The sequence below is a fragment of the Odontomachus brunneus genome, unplaced genomic scaffold, assembly GCF_010583005.1.
Source record: "Odontomachus brunneus isolate Ranch 3 - 2012 unplaced genomic scaffold, Obru_v1 Obru_scaffold_055, whole genome shotgun sequence".
In the NCBI taxonomy this organism is placed as follows: Eukaryota; Metazoa; Arthropoda; class Insecta; order Hymenoptera; family Formicidae; genus Odontomachus; species Odontomachus brunneus.
This window is the reverse complement of record NW_022639505.1, coordinates 1,057,497-1,077,152: the sequence shown is the minus strand read 5'-3', so window position 1 is coordinate 1,077,152 and position 19,656 is coordinate 1,057,497. Positions and strand designations below refer to the sequence as shown.

The following is a 19,656-nucleotide window of genomic DNA, read 5'->3' as shown; positions in this document are numbered from 1 at the left end:
GAGAGAGAGAGAGAGAGAGAGAGAGAGAGAGAGAGAGAGAGAGAGAGAGAAGGATCAGAGTTGCATTAGTTTTTTTCTCTCAATGCAATGTATGGCAGACTGCCCGTCAATCGACTCGTGCCGGATAAACAAATTAGTCAGTTAGTCCGGAAAAACAAAATATTATTTGTAGGGTTACAAATTATATACATGGAGTGACAGCGATCCGCACTGAAGAGGGAAAAAAATAGTTGGAATAACTATAATCTCACTATATTTTATAGCTCATTTTGGCCTCAAACATATATTTATAGTTCATCTAAACATGAAGATATAGCAGAATGAACACAGATTTATAGTCACCATTTTATTACTCGATGTGTATAGTAAAGCACACTTTGAGAATATAGTTACATGTACCTATATTTGCCAAATATTCCAATTGCATTCACTATATAAAATAGTTAATTTCTCTTACCATTCAATATTTGCTACCTTACTATATTTTACAAATAATTATAATTCTTGGTAAAAGTTTTACATGAGTCAATTATACTATGCTTATATTGTAAATATTACAAACATTATGGTGACATTTGCTATAAAAATAATATCCCTATCTATAATCTTTTAACTATGCATTATATACAGTTTCAAATATCATACATTTTTCTCTCAGTGTAAAGAGTAAGTGGGAAGTTATTGAATCGTTGCAGTGCGTTGTTTCCAGAATCTTTTAATTTTGTTTTTCCGTAACTCTGAAAACCTGTTTTGCAGGAAAATCTTGATAAAAATGTGCTCGATTAAAACAGAGTCTGGCAAATACTATTACAGGTTACATGTAACAATGTTTGCTGGGAAATCAGTTAACGCTTTTGGTTCCACTTTTTTGAGAATTTTAAATATATATATGTTACTACATATGAAAAGATAACTTAAACTAAACTAATAGTAAATAAACTTTAAAATTACTTTGGGACATATACAAGATGTCTGAGGGAAGACACGACAAGGCACGTGGATTAAGTCAAACTGAAGAGAAAATTCCTCCACCACTTTTCAGACAACCACGTAGAATTTCGAGATATTAATAAAAGAAAATTAGTGAATTACGCGCAACGTTGTGGGATGCGTTCTGTAGACGCGAAGTTCGTCAAAAATATATTTGGGACGCGACTGTCTTTTAAGTTTGATCTACAATGTGTTCTTTGCTTCCTGTTTCTTGTTTTCTGTCTTTTTTTAGTTTAAAGCCTGATCTACAATATGCTCTTTGCATTCTGTTTCTTATCTTCTGTCTTTTTCTGGCTTAAAGCTTAAAGTTTGAATCAGAAAGAGATAAAGAGAAAGAAGCAGGAAGCAAAGAGCATATTGTAGATCAGGGCTAAGGTTAAAGGTTTGAGTCAGAAAGAGATAAAGAAAAAGTAACAGAAAGCAAATAACACATTATAGATCAAGCTTTAGCAAATATGACTACTAAAGGCGGAGTAACGATGCAAGCATCGCGGAGGTTGTTTCTTAACTTATCGCCAGCGTGTCGTATTATGCGTGTCGCTAAGAAACAGTCTCAGCAATTTTCCATAAGCTTGTGTTTACAAAACTCGTCTTACAGCGTTGTGTATACTAATCTTTTTTTATTGATGTTTCGAAATTTGTGATTGAAAAGCGGTAGAGAAATTTCTTGTTCAGCTTGAACTAAATCTACCTGTACGTTGTTGTGTTTGCGTCAGAGACTCTGCGTAAAACTCGTGCAGATTAGGTCAAACTGTACAAGACATTCATCTTGCAAACAACCATGTAAAATGTTTGGTTATTAGTTGAATAAGATTGCCAAGTGATCGCGTGCGATACTGTGACGTTACGCCTAACGTAATGTTACACTACTCGATCGGTGTAAGCTAGAGGGGAGTAGTAAGCGAGCGCGCTGATTAGCACGGTTTATAGGCACCGCTTTTATAACAATCCACTCAGTATCACACGCGATCATTCGCCCTTTAACAATTGAAAATTTTACGTGGCTGTTCGTGGAATCATATAAGAATCTTTTCTTTAATTTTACCTGATCTACATGTAAATATTTATGTATTATCGTCCTGCACAATCTGATTCGAAGTTGTATTTGGTTTATACATTTCAAGTTATGTTTGCCTCACACAGCATGTCTGACGATAGGTGCGAAAACGCTCGTGTACGATTAAGTTAAACTGGACACAATTTTTCTATTATATTGTAAATAATCATGTCAATTTTTGGTCAGGGTTGGAAAGTTACTTTTCACGGAAAAAAAGGATTTGCTGTAGCAGCAAACTAATTAACTACAGTTAAACATAATTCGTTGTATTAGCTACTTTTTCTTTGCTGCAGGAACCTATTTTCTTGCTATGATAACAAAAAATCTTGCTCCTACAGTAAGAAAAGTAGCTAACGCAGTAAATTTGCTACAAATGGACACAACTACCTGGGAAAAAAAAGTTCAGATAAAAGTCAGATATGGATTTTGTCAAGATCTGATCAGATATAATCAGATATAATTCAGATATGATTAAGATGTGTGTATACAATTATATATGATTATATATGGACAGATCTGATTCATATCTGAATTATATCTGATTATATCTGATCAGATCTTGACAAAATCCATATCTGGCTTTTATCAGAACTTTTTTTTCCTGGGTAAACAGATTTTCTTGTTATCCTAGCAAGGGAATTGGCTTCTGCAGCAAAGAAAAAGTGGCTAATACAGCAAACTATGTTTAGTTGTCCATATGTAACAAATTTTTTTTTCCATGTTGAAGAAAGATAACTTTTTACCGTTGTTGTTACTCAACAAGTATTGTTACTTTTTGTAATCAAATGTTAAAGAACTTTCTTCGGGAGATCCTATATACATCCTATATATTTCTGTCCATCCTATATACATGTGTCTTATATGTGCAAAGCCACGTTAAAGGTAACGATTATATCCGTTAGTAGATAATGCAATTGCATTACTGTTATCGTTACTGGTGAAAAAGATAACGTCGTTGGTAACTGGAAAAAAGTAACGTGTAAAAAGTGAAAGGTAACTTGTAGCAGAAATGACGTTACTTCCCTGCTAAGCAACGCGTTACTTCCCAACCCGGATATAACCAAACGGGATCGAAAGGTTTAGAGCGAGAACTAAGAGGAAGTCTACTGAATATGTAATCGCCAGCACATCTTCCTCCCGAAGCGAGCTCCCTTCATCATAACTTCGATATCAACCAATCGTTCTTATTCCGCACGTATTACCGCGAGCAGTTTGCCGAGACGGTTAGTCGGCGGACTACGACGTAAGACTTTCCACTGCGCGCGCGGCTGACTATGTACGGACTCGTACCACTGACGCGCGCTGTCAGCGACTATCGCAGCTGTTATTGGCGCGCGCGCTCATCGCATGTATGTGTCGGTGAAACGACACGCTGCCATACACAAAGACAAAAGCACTCCCTTCCATTAATCTTGCAAATGAATTCAGCCTATAGTCTTTTACTGTCGAGAGAATAGTTCCGCAGTTTACACTAATAGCTATTGACTAATCCGGCATCAGGTCGCCCTGCTGCGCGTTGCTGCTGACTTCACATCGCTTCGATCATAGGCGGTAAATTTTTTATATCATTTCCCCTCCACGTAAGAACAACGAGGCACAACATGTGGCAAGGAAGTCAGTGGAATTAATGAAAATTAATGAATTCGCGTATTGCCGGCGCTGTTGAAGAGTAATCATGATTTCGCGTGCGGCGAACAAACACGCGAACGGCAGCCGTGTAAACGCATTTTTTTCAATCTTCCAAAAATCGGACGTGCCAGTTGATATTTGTTTCTCATTGAAATTCGCGTTTCGAAAACTGAGCGCCGCGTCGTTGTTGGAATAAAACGAGGAAAGGGGGGAAATAAAAGCCTAGAGTTGCCGAGAATTCCTGGGAATGGCAGATCGGTGTGGGTGCCGCAATCGCCCAGGCGATCGACCGCAATCTCACCGCCTCAAAGTTCGCACGCCGCCGCTCACGATTATATTAATCAAAGAGCGTCATAATGCGTCGTGATCCTTACGTCACGTCCAATATCGGCGCGAGACGTGTTTGCGCCACGGTTGCGTCTCTCGGCGCGAGTAAACTACTTGGCCGAATAGAATATTTGGTGAGGCAATAATGAAACCGGATTATAACTTGGCGCGGACGAGTAATCCATGATTCGATTTGGGCAGCGCCGGCAAAGCCAGTGTGATTACGGCTCTCCTAAAATTCCCTGCTAACGTTCTCTCAAACGAGCCCTCCTCGGCTCCTCGTTATCGCGATTCATGCAAATTTCTACGTGGCGCGAGTGTGGGCCGAACTTGGGCCGGATGCCGCGAGTGCTTTGTTTCATCTCGCCGCGGACGGCTAAAAAAAGAGAAATGAGCAATCGCCGTCCCGTTAGCCGCCTCAACATCAATCTCGCACCTGTTATTAGTGAAATTGATACATAAAGTTTTGCTGCTCGAATCTGGAGATCGCGTGTCTACGGAAATCTTTGGCTCCTATTAATAGCCGTCGCTTGTCTCAATTGAGATATGCAGATATCCGTAAAACAGTGACTTTCCCGTTAAAAAAAATCAATATGACGATCGTGCGCAAAGCAGAATCGTTGAAAATTGTGCAAAGTTTTTCATGAAAAAAATTTTACTTTCTCAATTTTTTATTGATGTCTTAAAATACAGAACTAGCACTTTTACATTCATTATTATTATTAAGATATTATTATTGAGATATGCAGATATGAATTTAGAATTAAACGCGAGTTTTTTTTTAGGTCAAATCACAATTATACATAAATGTAAATTTTTGACAATCTCTATTGCGTGCATTTATCAATTTTCTTTAATTAATGTCTTTTATCAATCCCATTTAAATACATTTTTTTCTTCATAAAATAGCCTTAAAAGATGTTTCTTGGTGAAGTTTTGTAGTTTGAATAAAATTTACCGTCGGAAAATACAATTTTCTGAGCGTACGTGCATTCATGTTTTCCCAATGCTACAGAACTTATATAACAAATTTTATAATTATATAATAATGAATCTTATAAAATAATAAATCTTATATAATAATAATTTTTATAAGTATGTAATGAACGTAAAAGTACTAATTTAATATTTAATATTTAAAATTTTTATTACAACGTAAGTTTTTATTACAAATATTTTCTTCACTTGTCAGAATCACACAAACAGTATCTTTGTTTCCTCTTTTCGTAGAAAAGATCTAATCGTATGATATGACAGAAAAACTCAAATGTAACTGTGAATTCTGTTCCGAGTATTTCATGTAACACAAGTTTCGAGTAACGACGCTGATGAAGTAACGATTATTAATACGAGCTTTAGAGATAAAGGGAGAAACTCCTTTATCTACACGAAAGTTCCGTCAAACTAAACTCCGATACTAAGGTAAGGTCGCGTATACCGACTGCACGTTTAGCGTTAAATACATCCTTTTGACTCCCAGACCGAAACAGGCTGAAATCACGTGTAACCTTATATACAGGATGCCATACGATAGGTGGGAAAACGCTTGTTTAGGTCAAACTGAACACAAAATTTCCCCATGATTTTGTGAATAATGACGTAAGGTTTTGGGTTATTAATTAAAGAAAATTTATGAATAATCGTGCGCGATGCAGTGCAAGGTGTGGCGGTAAATACGATTTCCGTTGCATGTTTGACATTCAGGTCAAGCTGAATAAAAAAAGTTCTGTATCATTTTACAAATAACTATGTTTTTTTGAGTTATTAATTAGAAGAAGATAGACAATCTCTATTGCGTGCATTTATCAATCTTCTTTAATTAATGTCTTTCATCAATCCCATTTAAATAAATTTTTTTCTTCATAAAATAGCCTTAAAAGACGTTTCTTGATGAAGTTTTGTAGTTTGAATAAAATTTACCGTCGGAAAATACAATTTTCTGAGTATACGTGCATTCATGTTTTCCCAATATACTACAGAATTTATATAACAAATTTTATAATTATATAATAATGAATCTTATAAAATAATAAATCTTATATAATAATAATTTTTATAAGTATGTAATAATGAACGTAAAAGTACTAATTCTGTATTTTAAGACGACATTGATAAAAAATTGAGAAAATAAAATTTTTTTCGTGAAAATCTTTGCACAATTTTAAGCGTCAACGATTCTGCTTTGCACACGATCGTCATTTTGTGTTTTTAACGGGAAAGTCTCCGTTTTACGGATTGATACAAAGAATATAGCTTTATTTAGACTGGTTCAATAATATTATATCGACGGAATTACTTTGCTGAATCACTGAGAGAAAAATATAGTTGTCTTTGGCGTCAACTATACTCTTTTGTGGTTTTAACCACAAAAATAGTTAGAAAAACCATTATTTTAGTAAATGTTATTAGAAAAATGATTCTTCTAATTATTTTTTTGGTTAAAATCACAATAAGGTATAGTTGATGCCGAAAGCAACTATATTTTTCTCTCAGTAATGTAAAAAATTTGGACAGGATCCAAAGTGAATGTACATAATTATGTACATCGAGCTTTAAAGGATTAATAACTCAAAAATCAACGTGATTGTTTGCAAAGTAGTACACGGACAAAAATAATTTGCTGACCCAGCAAATTTTCTGCTAGTCTAGCAAAATCTTTTCGTTATTATATGACAGCAAAAAGATTTGCTAAGAGTACTAATCACTATTTGCTGAATCTACAAAATATTTTGCTATAAGAACCATGATGTATTTATATAAGCAGTTGCAGTTTTGCTCCGATAACAAACAAATTTGCTAAGGATACATTATTTTGCATTGGTAGCAGATTAACGTGATTCTTAGGATAAATACACTCAACAAATTTTTTCTATCCTGGCAACGAAACTACTTCTGCTCTGACGAGTAATTTGTAAAATTAAATACGTCAACTAAATTTCTTTGTTGTCACTACGAATATGCAGTAGCAACGACGATTTTGCTAAAAGAGCAAAATTATTTCTCTCCGTGTACAGAAATTTTATGTCCAGACTTAATCGTATACGAGCGTTTTCGCACCTATCGTCAGGCTGTGTGAGGCGAACATAACTTATATAAATTTATAAGCCAAATACAACTTCGAATTAGACGGTGTTGTTCCACACCAAACGCCGGAACACGCGTCTAAGTGTTGAAATCTAAGGACGGACATTCATCTGACGATCATCCAGTATTTGCTGTCGTTGTTAGTGATATTCGGTTACCAGCGCTCCACATGTTCTCTCATTGCTGGGTCGGCGATGACGTTCACCGCAGAGTATGATGTTATGCCGCGTGATCAAGTTTGACTGGCGCAACACTGGCAGCCACTACTGACGTGACTGGCAATGACTGTTTGTAATTGCCGCGTGTATGACTACGTAATTAGCCGCGTGTGTGTTACCGCGATGCCTGTCTCGCTTGCAGCCACGATCGCGCCTTGACTGCCCCAGTCGACTGATTACTTGATGCTTCCGTGTCCGCACATTAAAGAATTATCATAATCAGACAAGAAATGACATGATAATGTCATTTATATAGGCAACTATATACACGGAGGAAAATAATTTTGCTCTTTTAGCGAAATCGTCGTTGCTATTGCATATTCGTAGTAACATGAAAAGAATTTTGTTGACGTAACTAATTTTACAAATTATTCAGAACAGAAGTAGTTTCGTTGCCAGAACAGAAAAAATTTGTTGAGTGTATTTGTCCTAAGAATCACATTAATTTGCTATTGATGCAAAATAATGTGTCCTTAGCAAATTTATTTGCTATTGGAACAAAACTGCAACTGCTTATATAAATCCATCATGGTTCTTACAGCAAAATAATTTGTAGATTCAGCAAATTATATCCAGTAAATAATGATTAGTACTCTTAGCAAATCTTTTTGCTGTTCATATAATAATGAAAAGAAAGATGAGATATAATAATGATATAATAATGAAATGAAAAGAAAAGATTTTGCTAGATCAACAGAAAATTTGCTGGGCCAGCAAATTATTTTTCTGTTATCTTGTAGATAACAGCAACTATATAGATAACTGTATAGATCTGCTATAGAATAGACTATATAGAACTATGTAGATAACTATATAGATCTGCAAACAACACCTTAAAAAGTTTTTCGCTCAGGAAATTGGAAAATTCTGGGAGGACGGAATTTTCACTTGCTTGGAAGATAGCGAAATGTTATCGAAAAAAATGGCATATATTGTCCAATAAACTTATTTTTTAATATAATAGCTATATAAGTGACAACTATATGAGTTTTATGTCTAGAATTATAATATATATATAGTTTAATAAACTATTTTGTAGTTATTACAATTAGAGCTTTAGTTGCAATAACTATAAAATAGTTGATTAAACTACATATAATATAATTCTGCATGCAAATCTTACATAGTTGTTATCTATATAGTTGCCATTACCATGATTTTTTCTAAGTATAGTGATTCTTTAATATGCGGACATGCGGGAGGATTGAGTAATCAGTCGGCTAAGATAGTCAAGATGCGATTGTATTGATGTGGCAATTTTAACTAGAATATTTAGTCAACAGTAAGAGATTAATAAAACTGAATCGTAGTTGTATGTATGATATAGAAGTTATTTCAAGTACCAAAAGATTCATGCAACTCCATAATACGAATAAATTTATTTCTGTATGTGGGGATAGTTTTGTAAATAGAAATTGCTACTTAATTAATATTTTGTAGCCGAGGAACATATCGACATTCTACTTTAATTTATTATTCTTCCAATTCATATATGTTATTTATATTTTAGGAACTGAATAATCTTGAATAAAAATCTTTTATTATAAAAATTGACTATTTTTATTAGTATAAAAAATCTACTGACAGTTCTGCATTACTAGTAAACATGGTAAAATTGAAAAAAATTTATGTGAAAGAGTTGCTGATATTCTCACTGTGTGAATTATATTCTTTCTAGTCGAAAGATTAAGTAAATCAGTTGAATAGAGCGAGATGCGTTTTATGGTTGCTACATTAAATTAAACTTTAAGCTTGCCCCGCGTCCGTCCCTGATTTTGTTTTATATAAATGCGAGATCTAAAGAACACGAAAATTTTGCTGAAAGAACCAGAGCTGTATGTGTATTAATTCTCTATATACAATTCTGAAATTGTTCTCGTTTAATTCGAAACGAATTATTTCGATGGATTTTTTATAGTGCCAAAGTAAAAAATAAAAAGAATGTAAATTTTAGTGAATTGAATGAAATAAGATAAAAATGAAAGTTTAGCCTGTTTCACTGCGCTATACAATTGTTATTATGAAATTCTCCTCTCTCTTCTGCTTTCATTATTTATATTTGATATTTGTCAGGAACGATAAATGATAGCAAGCTCATTAATTCTTTGCCACCTGTTGTTGCTTTGAGATAATATTTAGTTTAAGTCTCTGTAAACGTCAAATCAATCGATATTTTTCTCTACCGGTTAAATTTTGTTAACAACAATGTCTCTTATGACTCTAGTCGAGATTTTAATCTTATCATCAATTATAATGATAAAAACCAGTGAATTGTCGACACCCGTCGTCTGTAAGGTTGATAGCTACACTGTTGGAAAACTTCGTATTAAATTTAATAACTGGGGTGTGGAGTTTTTTTACATAACTATGTTATGAAAAGTAATAGTAAAATATTATATTTAATAACACATAGTTATGAAAAATCATAATCAGAATTAAGAGACTTCTGGATAGCTCCGTTGAAATCTCGATAAAAGCCACAATGCTTTGCAAGCTGAAACTTGACCGAAACAGTCTCGTATTTATGATATATTAGGAAAATTATTCTAACATATCATAACGTGTTATAATGTTTCTTAACTTAACATGAAATTTAATAAAAAAAATATGGAATATAAGATAGAAAATATTAGCTTTCATAAGAAATATAAAATATTATAACTAATTTATAATTAATAATCCCCCCTAATGTTATAAAAATCTTCACTATTATTAATTTTAATATGAAATTCTTAAGTTTACTTACAAAAATGCTATTATTTTTAAGAACTTTTCTAACAGTGCACTTCTATATTACTAAGAACGATAATGAATAGAGAAGAAATTTTTTGCGAGTAGAATTAATTCGGAATTCAAAGAGTTAATGCTTGTGCCATTTTTGGAGCGAACACGCCACGTCAATGCGACCAGGAGAGGGTAATGTGAAGTGACGATTGCGAGACCTCCCGCATCACAAATGAGTGAATTCCCCGCCCCTTGTTCCCTCTGCAATCGTGAACGACAAGAGGTGGTAAAAGGGTAAAATATTCGGGAGCCGGCGGCGCGATTACTGCTCGGCCGGCGCGTCCAGATTCGGATTAATTAGCCGCCTCGTACGTAATTCCGCGCTCGCGCCCCAACAGCCACTTGCACGCACGCCCTCAGAATTCCGCGGGAGAAACGACGACCGGGAGGGTTGGCGGGGTTCCGCGGCCAAGCCGTACGGCTCTCGGGCTGCCGTGTACCAAGGATATTGGGCGATACGTCATACGTTGCATAGCTACGCGACCCCAAACGAGCTATTGTTCCTCCGCGACGGAGTGCTCTCACCCCCTCGGCGGCCCGCTCGCGCGCGGGCCATGCATTTCGCGACGTGTCACGCCGGTAATTTTGGAAATTTCGACGCTGGATTAATCGCAGCGCGACGCGCGCGCTCGCGTTTAATATCGGGCATGTCTTATCGGGAGTTATTCCCGGACTGACTTTCGTGATCACCGCGACTGGCAACTTTACAATTTAATCAGATTTATGAAGCGAATCTACTGTACCAGGTTAACCGTCTCTCTCGCGTATAATGTTGGATCTATAAGAGACTCGAACGAATATTCGATCGTTCGCTAACTTTGGTAAAGGCCCCGAAACGAAATAGCGTAAATTTGTTTGCAGATTTCAATTTGATTGTGCTGCTATCTTGTAGCCGACACTTTTTTACATCTTTGGAAAAGAATATGTCTAAAAATAGCAATTTTCAACAAAGTTATGGTAGTTCAAAGTTGCCCAGGTCTGACAAACACAGATAGTACTGTATGTCCCAAAAAACATGATTGTACGAAAGATTAATCATTAAGTTTATATTATAAAAAAATATTAAATTTTTGTTATATTGATGCAGGAACAAATTTTACGAGAAATTACGGTTAGATTTTCATGTTGCAGCTTTGATGACACATTGTTCTGAGTAAATTTCGATTTTTTCGTATCTTTTTCGTATTTTTATCTCATCATTCTATGTGATAAATGTGAGTGCCATATAAATGTTCACTCCAAGGATTGCAATCTTGACAAATCGACTAACAAAGATGCTGCAATTTTACGTCTATCTCGGTTACAATTGCGTTTATAAAATGTTCCATTTTAGTTTAAACATCGTAATATCTCGAAAATAACGTATTTACAAAAGTGTTTTCAACAAAAGTTGTAGGATATTGAAGCTGAAAAAATATTTTTTTACTTTGACATGATTTTGAAAAACTTTGTCAAAGTTAACTCTAATTTTTTAAATGGAATCACATAGCTTTTTATAAATATATATCGTTTCCACTATTTATTTTGCGTACAAAAGTACTGAAATATAATCATTAAAAAGTGAATACTTCTCGAGATATTTCATATTTTGTCTTGCTATTTCTCAACACAAGATATGAAATATCTCATAAACTATTCACTTTTCGATCATCTCATCTGAATATTTTTGTACATAGAATAAAGAAAAAAGTCGATCAGTGATACTAATCTGTGTATAATAATTGGTGTATAAATAAATATACAAAATGCACGAAATTTTGTTTAAAATTTGTGTATGTATTTTTTTGCAATAATCGATTTTATTCATTATTCTACGCGCAAAAATGTGAGGTTATCGAAAAGTGTATTTTAGGAGATATTTTATATTTTATGCTGAGAAATGTTGAGACAAGAGAGAATATCTCGAGAAGTATTTATTTTTCGTAGACTTTATCCCAATATCTTTGTACTCAAAATGGCCAGAGGAATTTAGTTATATTTAAGAAACTATTTGTTTTCATTTAAATAATTAGAGTTTATTTTTTCAGGATTTTTTTCATTTTAAGGAAAATGAAAATATAACTATCCTTTTTCCCCCTCGATATCCTATAACTTTTGTTGGAAATATTTTTTTCTAAATGCATTATTTTCAAGATATTACAGTGTCTAAGTTAAAATGAGATAAGCTGTATATTATAACTTTTAAAAGGTAGAAAAAATAACTTACTATTTTTAATATCTTCGAAACATGAGAATAGGAAAATTTATTTAACAAAAACTACATAGTATAGAAATGGTCATTTTATAGCGATAATGATTTTTTTACAGCTGAAAATTATCTTCGAAAATCTGGAGATCATATTTTTTCCTTGTTTTAATAGAACATTGTTTTTGTATTTATTTTTTGATAGCGGTAATTAAGGAAAATATAAATAGTTTATGATAAAAAATGATTCAAGATCATATAGAAGCTTGTTGTTACAAATCATGATTTTTTAATAAATAAATAAATACAAAAATGTAACATTCGAATTTTCATTTGTTTTGAGTGAGACTTAGAGATAAATTTTGGTATGATAACATGTGTGTTTTACATTTTGAAATGGAGAATCGCGCGGAAGAGATGTAAAAATCGACTACTTTTATCCGATCGGAATTTATTGCTGTTCTTTTATTGCATAAAAAAAGAAAAACCCATATGTTACAGTCGAGATTTTAATTTGTTACATTTTATACGGTAAGAACGTGGCACAAAAGGTAAAATATTTATACGGCGTTTTACGAAGCCGTCATTAATTAAACGCTCCCGTTTGAACTTCGAACACGGTCGATTTTTGCGCGCGTTATTCCAGACAGGCTGTAATGAGGTAACAAGTTCGCCGAGCGAAATTAAAAATTGAAGCGGCTCGCTGCTGCCGCGCCGAGCGCATCGGAATTGCGAGCGCCACTGGCGAATAAGAGGAAGCCCCGATAAAAACGATAAAAGCTCATTGATTCACGTGCCATAGCCGGCATAGTTGTGCGGTCCCAAACGAACTATTGTTCTCACGATGCAGCTCACTGTCCTTCTCCCGGTCTATTCGATAGTCCGGCGAGCTTGACGATTTCGAAATTTCCTCCCACGTACTGTACGAGCGAACTTTTTTCTCGTGTGTCAGGCATCTTTCGCATGACATCGAGTCGGTGAATCATTTCATGTCGATTCACCAACACAAGGAAGATGTATAGATAGATAAATAGATTAAAACAGATAAAGATATATAGATAGATTTATTTGATTTTGGTGGAGAACTCTTTAGCTATACAATGAGAAAAATATATGATAAAATAAAAGTAGGAACATCACGCAAAAATAATTGTGGGAGTTTTCTACAAAACTAAAAGTATAATAATCACTAATTATAAGAAGACTAAATAAGTTTAAAGAGGGAGACCAAATGCTTACAGGCAGTGTGTCTCATTCCGAGACAGTGAAATCAATAGATGAAATGGATACCGTTTTAAAGATCTCGACGAGCTGAAAATTTTGGTACTTATCTCAAGTTGATTTTTCGTTCCGGAAATACAGCGTTCCAAAAATCTAATTTCCGTTACAGTTTTTCATTTAGAGAAAATGTTAGCGTTGGAATTTCGGAACGATCAAGGATGCGTTGGAAAGCTGAGAGTGTCTACTTTTCAGGAAAAATATATCATTCTGATAAAATGCCAAATAGCCGGTAATTTAGGTATTCCAACTGGAATTTTGGTACTTCCTGTCGATTTTGAGTTCTGAAACCATTTTTCATCGAAAATTTGGCACTTTATCAAAATAAGATATTTTTCCTGAAATGTAGGCACACTCAGCTTTCCAACGCGCTCTTAATTGTTCGGAAATTCCAACGCTAACACTTTCTATGAATTAAAAGCCGTAAGAGAAATCAGATTTTTGGAACGCTGTATTTCCGGAACGAAACATCGGATCAACTTGAGATAGATACCAAAATTTTCAGCTCATCGAGACCTTCAAAACTGTACCCATTTCATCTATTGATTTCACTGTCTCAGAACGGGGCACATTTTGGCCGCCCTCTTTAAGGGGACGCTGGAATCGATGACGAACTCGAACAATGTCGATAATGCAGAGACGATCGTCACTAACTAATCACGCTATCTTTTTAGTATTTCTTGTATATACAAAATTTATATGAATATGTGTTGCTTTGTTTTATCATATTCAACGGAAAACCTAACCATATATATGTAGAAATGTTTCTGCAAATTTTTTCGATATTTTTAAGCTTTTAAAGGCAGATGCGAAGGTAGAGCAATGTTCTTCAAAATTTTTCTGTTTGGAGCATCCACACTTTCAGCATATACAAGCTACGAAACTTTTGGATCAGGAAAATATTACGCTAACTGACAGATTAAGATTTTATATTAAACATTTTTTGTTCGTTTTCGTCACATATCGAGCAATGTTCCAATTTATCTTTGCACGAACTTTTACTGCGTAAATGCATTTGTAATTCTGTGTAACTAATACGACGTAAACTTTGCAGAAAAATGTTCTGTCGGTAAAGTTTTCAGCTTCAGCATCCCCTTAAATGTGATATGTACACTGAGAGAAGAATTTAGTAAATATTATCAAAATTTGGTTACTATTACTAAATGATAGACGTAAATATAGCGGGTCAAAGCTATGGCAATACTTATTAATTAATTTAGTTCTGTAAAATAAATTATTTATTTGACAGAAGTAAAATTTATTTGCTTCCAGAATATATTTGGTAAATAAAACTTATTGAATAGTTGAGCAAAATAAGCGATTTTGTAATAGTTACAAAATTTTTGATAGGTTCAACCAACTATCTGTAATAATAGATATTGAAACGATGTAATAGCTGCAAATGAATGAATTTTTCGTTGTGCTGCAACAAAATATACTTATATTGGTAACAAAATAGAACTCGTACCTACTGAATTTTTTATTATATGGGATATAACGATTTTATAACAATTATCAAATATCTGTTCATAACTGTAATATATTTTATATTAAATATTTAACATTAAGTATCTATTACTAAATTATTTAATTGATGTTACTGTGAATGCAATTACGTCATACTCCCGATCTATTAAATATTTTGTATTTATTATCATATTTAGTATTAGTTACTAAGGATTCAATGAATTTCTGTAACTAAATGCAGTTTGTTATAGTTACCAGTCTTTTCTCTGAGTGTATAAAGATAAAGAAAAAGGGGATATGCTGACGCATGAATAAGATAATACATGAGATCAGAAGGGAAAAATAATACAATAATAATGGAAAAGTGCACGGAAAGAACAGTATGATTGGCCCACATATAAATCTGGTTACGCTAACCAGACTCAATAATAAAATAAGGACCAACTAACTTCGTGGTTGCAGCAACCACAAAGCAATTGACGAATTACTAGCGCTGCAGCAGTGACGATATCTGGTTGCTCAAAGCTACCACTGAATGATTCAAGTCACCTTTTGTCACCTTTTTTTAACACAGCTATAACACGCTTTATTTTAAATTTACATGGTGAATTTATGTCTCTCAATTCGGAATTTTTGTCTCTCAACTCGGTTTACTTCTTCGTATAAAATGTTCTCGGTTTGTTGAATTGCATGTTGGATCGCTATCGACAGTAAAACTGGAGATTATTAATACTGGGAGAGTGCACGGAGGATCTTTTTTTCGTTTTATATTTGACAATTACGAATGACTGCGAAAGATATCGCAGTCGTTCTCGAAGATATTTAATATGACAAATACGCTTCTTGCGACAGGACGTGCAGTCAGTTTTAGACACGACATATTTTCGGCTTGCTCAGTGAAGTGGAGTTTATACGATGTTGTAAAATTTACGAGCGCAGCGCATCAAATGTTATTAAATTTTACGGGGTTGAAGCTCGCCGCGGATTATTAAGATTCTCATCTCGAAGCAGAGTGCGCGCGCGCGATCTTAGTCGCGGAAATTGTCGGTTATTAACCTCACGTATATTTTTTATTACGCTTTCATGAAGCTACCCGACGACTCGGCATTAAAATTATCGCATTATTGCACTTGATTGACGTGCGTTTCTCATCTAGTCTGATCTAGCGGTCCAATTTCCAACGTGGGATTACAAAATATCTGATGCATTTCTTTTTTTATCTTTGCTGTAAGTCGCGAAGAAACGATATAGTTCACTTTATCGGTCATCCTGTCTGATATACGCGTGTATACCTTGCAAATAGCAACAAGTAACCAGGACGATTTGGACGACGAACCGTAAAATCATGCTCGAGCCCCGATCAGGAAATTTCTTCCCGTCCGTTGTGCTTGACATTCGAATTGGAAACTGTCGAGACGAGGAAAATGAAAATACGAAATCACGCCGGGAGTGATATTCGCTTTCCATACCGAGAAAGATAGGACTTGAAGTGTCATTACTGATCGAATGAAAATTAAATCGTACGATCGACGCACTAAATTTAAACTTATATTTTCTGCTCATACATTCTGCTCTCTGAATTTCTTGAAGTGGAATATCATTCAAAACTATTGAAAAGTGATAATTTTCGCATGAAGGAATAGTCAAAGTACTACCATTCGAAATAGCAAGAGCAAATGTTCCAGTGACGGTGTAGTGGTTGGCCAATCTTGGTTTTGTTATATGTTTTGTTTATGTATTTATCGTGAGAAGAACTGTGGAAATCACAAAATATTCCTTTTAGAGAGAGAGAGAGAGGGGGGGGGGGGGGAGAACATAGGTACATTTCTACTACTATTTATTCAATAAAAAATATAAATTTTGCTTATTTCTCAATTTTAAAATTTTAAGTTCTAAATAATACGTTTGTTTTAACTATTTTAGATAAATATTCTTACAACTAACTCTATTGCATTGAAATTTTTCTATTTTGAAATTTAGTAAATTCTTCCAACTAAAGTCATATAGAAAAATAATTTGCTGGTCCAGTAAATTTTCTGCTCGTCTAGCAAAATCTTATCGTTATTATACGGACAGCAAAAAGATTTGCTAAGAGTACTAATCACTATTTATTGAATATAATTTGCTGAATCTACAAATTATTTATAAGAATATACAAATTTGTTATAAGAACCATGATGGATTTATATAAGTAGTTGCAATTTTGCTCCAATAGCAAATAAATTTGCTGACACATTATTTTGCATTAATAGCAAATTAACGTGATTCTTAGGACATTCAACAAATTTTTTCTGTCCTGGCAACGAAACTACTTCTGATAACGAATAATTTGTAAAATTAGTTACGTCAAACAAATTTTTTTGATGTTACTACGAATATGCAGCAGCAACGACGATTTTGCTAAAAAAGCAAAGTTATTTTTCTCTTTGTACACGGAGAAAAATAATTTGCTGGCCCAGCAAATTTTCTGCTGGTCTAACAAAATCTTTTCGTTATTATATAGACAACAAAAAGACTTGCTAAGAGTACTAATCACTATTTGCTGGATATAATTTGAATCTACAAATTATTTTGCTATAAAAACTATGATGGATTTATATAAGCAGTTTTACTCCAATAGCAAATAAATTTGTTAAGGACACATTATTTTGCATCATTAGCAAGTTAACGTGATTCTTAGAACAAATACACTCAACAAATTTTTTCTATCCTGGCAACGAAACTACTTCTGCTCTGATAACGAGTAATTTGCAAAATTTGTTACGTCAACTAAATTTTTTTGATGTCACTACGAATATGCAGTAGCAATGGCGATTTTGTTAAAAAAGCAAAATTATTTTTCTCTGTGTAGCGATAGATCATGTGATCATAAGCGTTCTTTCGTTTCGTAACCACGGTAGCCTTTGGTTGCTTAGTTTGGTCCACTTAACGCTCGCAACGCCGCGAGCGTCTTTCTATCTTTGTTGTTCGAGGCGTTGCGAGCGTTAAGTGGACCAAACTAACCAACCAAACGTGGTCACGAAAGGAAAAAAACGCCTCATGTTATTGTGACATCAATGGCGCCGACAGTTAGTCGTAACTGATTATACTTTAACCTAGAAGCACCAATGCCCGGACACATACCTGGGCAATCGTATTGTTTTGTTCTTCAAATGCTAATACTTTTAGACTTTCCACGTAAAGCATGTACGCTGAATGTATATATGTTTTTATGTATCCTATGTATATATGTAAATATGTAAAATATGTGTATATGTAAATATATATGAATATTTTTCATATATATATATGTATATATACATGTATATATATATATGTATTTATATATGTATATATATGTATATATATATGTATATATATGTATATATATGTATATATATATGTATATATATATGTATATATATTATGTATTTATGTGTCCTACGTTTTTTAAAAGTTTAAATATTCGTATTTAAAGTCCAAAACAGCAGGAGCGTTCAGAATTAGGTGCGTGTCCGGGGAAATTGATATTTTTATCTCACTTCCTTCTCTTCTTATTTTGATCCCGTAAGGAAGGGACGCGCGAAGAGTTCTGATGATAAATGATGAAAAAGGCTTGCGGGGTTTCGCCAGAGAAGAACGGGCATTGTCAAGTGATACACGCGTGTAAACATCACGCGGCGAATAATTAGGGCGTGCATGTCGACGTGACGGCGACCGAAAATGCGATGTGAACAAAGGTGCGAGGTTACGGAGGACAGCCGGGAGCAGACCAGGTCAGAGTAGGGCAGGGAGAGGGCGCGGGTGCGCGCACTTAATGCACACGTGGTTTACCGTAGAGTCGTACATCATCGGTCGGGTTTGCGCCGGTCGTCGGTCGCGCGTCGGTCGCGCCGGTTATCCGACGCCGGCGAGAGAGCGGAGTCTGGATGATCCTGGCCGCGCGGCGACCGCACAATCGGATTCTCCCGCGCGACCGACGACGGGACGGGACGGGACGGGACGATACGGTTACGGGACGGCCCTACGTAATCCCTTGACGCGGCGGAATGTAATAACGGAGCCTTCCTTAAAAAGTAATCCCACCCGCCGAGGAAGGGAGAGCGCGAAGGACGACAGCGGCGAGGTCCCGGCGAGATGACGCGGATTCTTTCGCGCGTGTTTCTTCGGATGAATGCAGATCGTGTTTACTAAAGCCTGATCTACAATATGTTCACCTCAAGAAAAAGTATTCTATGTACAAAGTGAATTTTCCTCTAACCCTATGTCCTGAAAGAAGTATCTTACAGAAAGCATATTCATCTCTCATTAAAGTGAACCACTCATCGTGCATTTATGAGATATTATTCTAATTGTGTTCCTCTATATCAAGAGGAATATGTTAATTTGAAGCACAATGTCGTCTTACGTGCAGTACGAGAGACGCGAAGAACTGTTGTTTCGCTGCGTACTGTCGTGTACGATTGGTTGAAACCAAGCGCCACGCTTAGAGCTTTCACCGTCAATTCACTGTCGACGTTCCAATCAAATCGACGTTGAAACCATCAAACTGACGTCAGTTTGATATCATTTTGACGTTAATCAACGAGTCATTTTTCACTGGGTATATAGATGTCACAAACATGAAGTCTTAAATAGCTCAGTGGGAAGAGCGGTTG

At 34.9% G+C, this 19,656-nt stretch overlaps 1 protein-coding gene across 3 annotated transcripts in view; it reads left to right on the top strand.

Moving 5' to 3' along the window:
* Window positions 1-19,656, top strand: part of LOC116845667 (protein rhomboid) — a 561,105-nt gene that overhangs the window by 38,933 nt on the left and 502,516 nt on the right. Inside the window, exon 1 of one of the 3 annotated variants that reach the window (XM_032818660.1) lies at window positions 18,499-18,774. The exons of the other annotated variants lie outside the window; for them this stretch is intronic. Within the exon in view, the coding sequence (XP_032674551.1) occupies window positions 18,722-18,774 (53 nt within the window). The 5' untranslated portion in view covers window positions 18,499-18,721. Of the gene's footprint in view, window positions 1-18,498; window positions 18,775-19,656 lie in introns of those variants that run through there. 3 annotated transcript variants of the gene reach the window in all.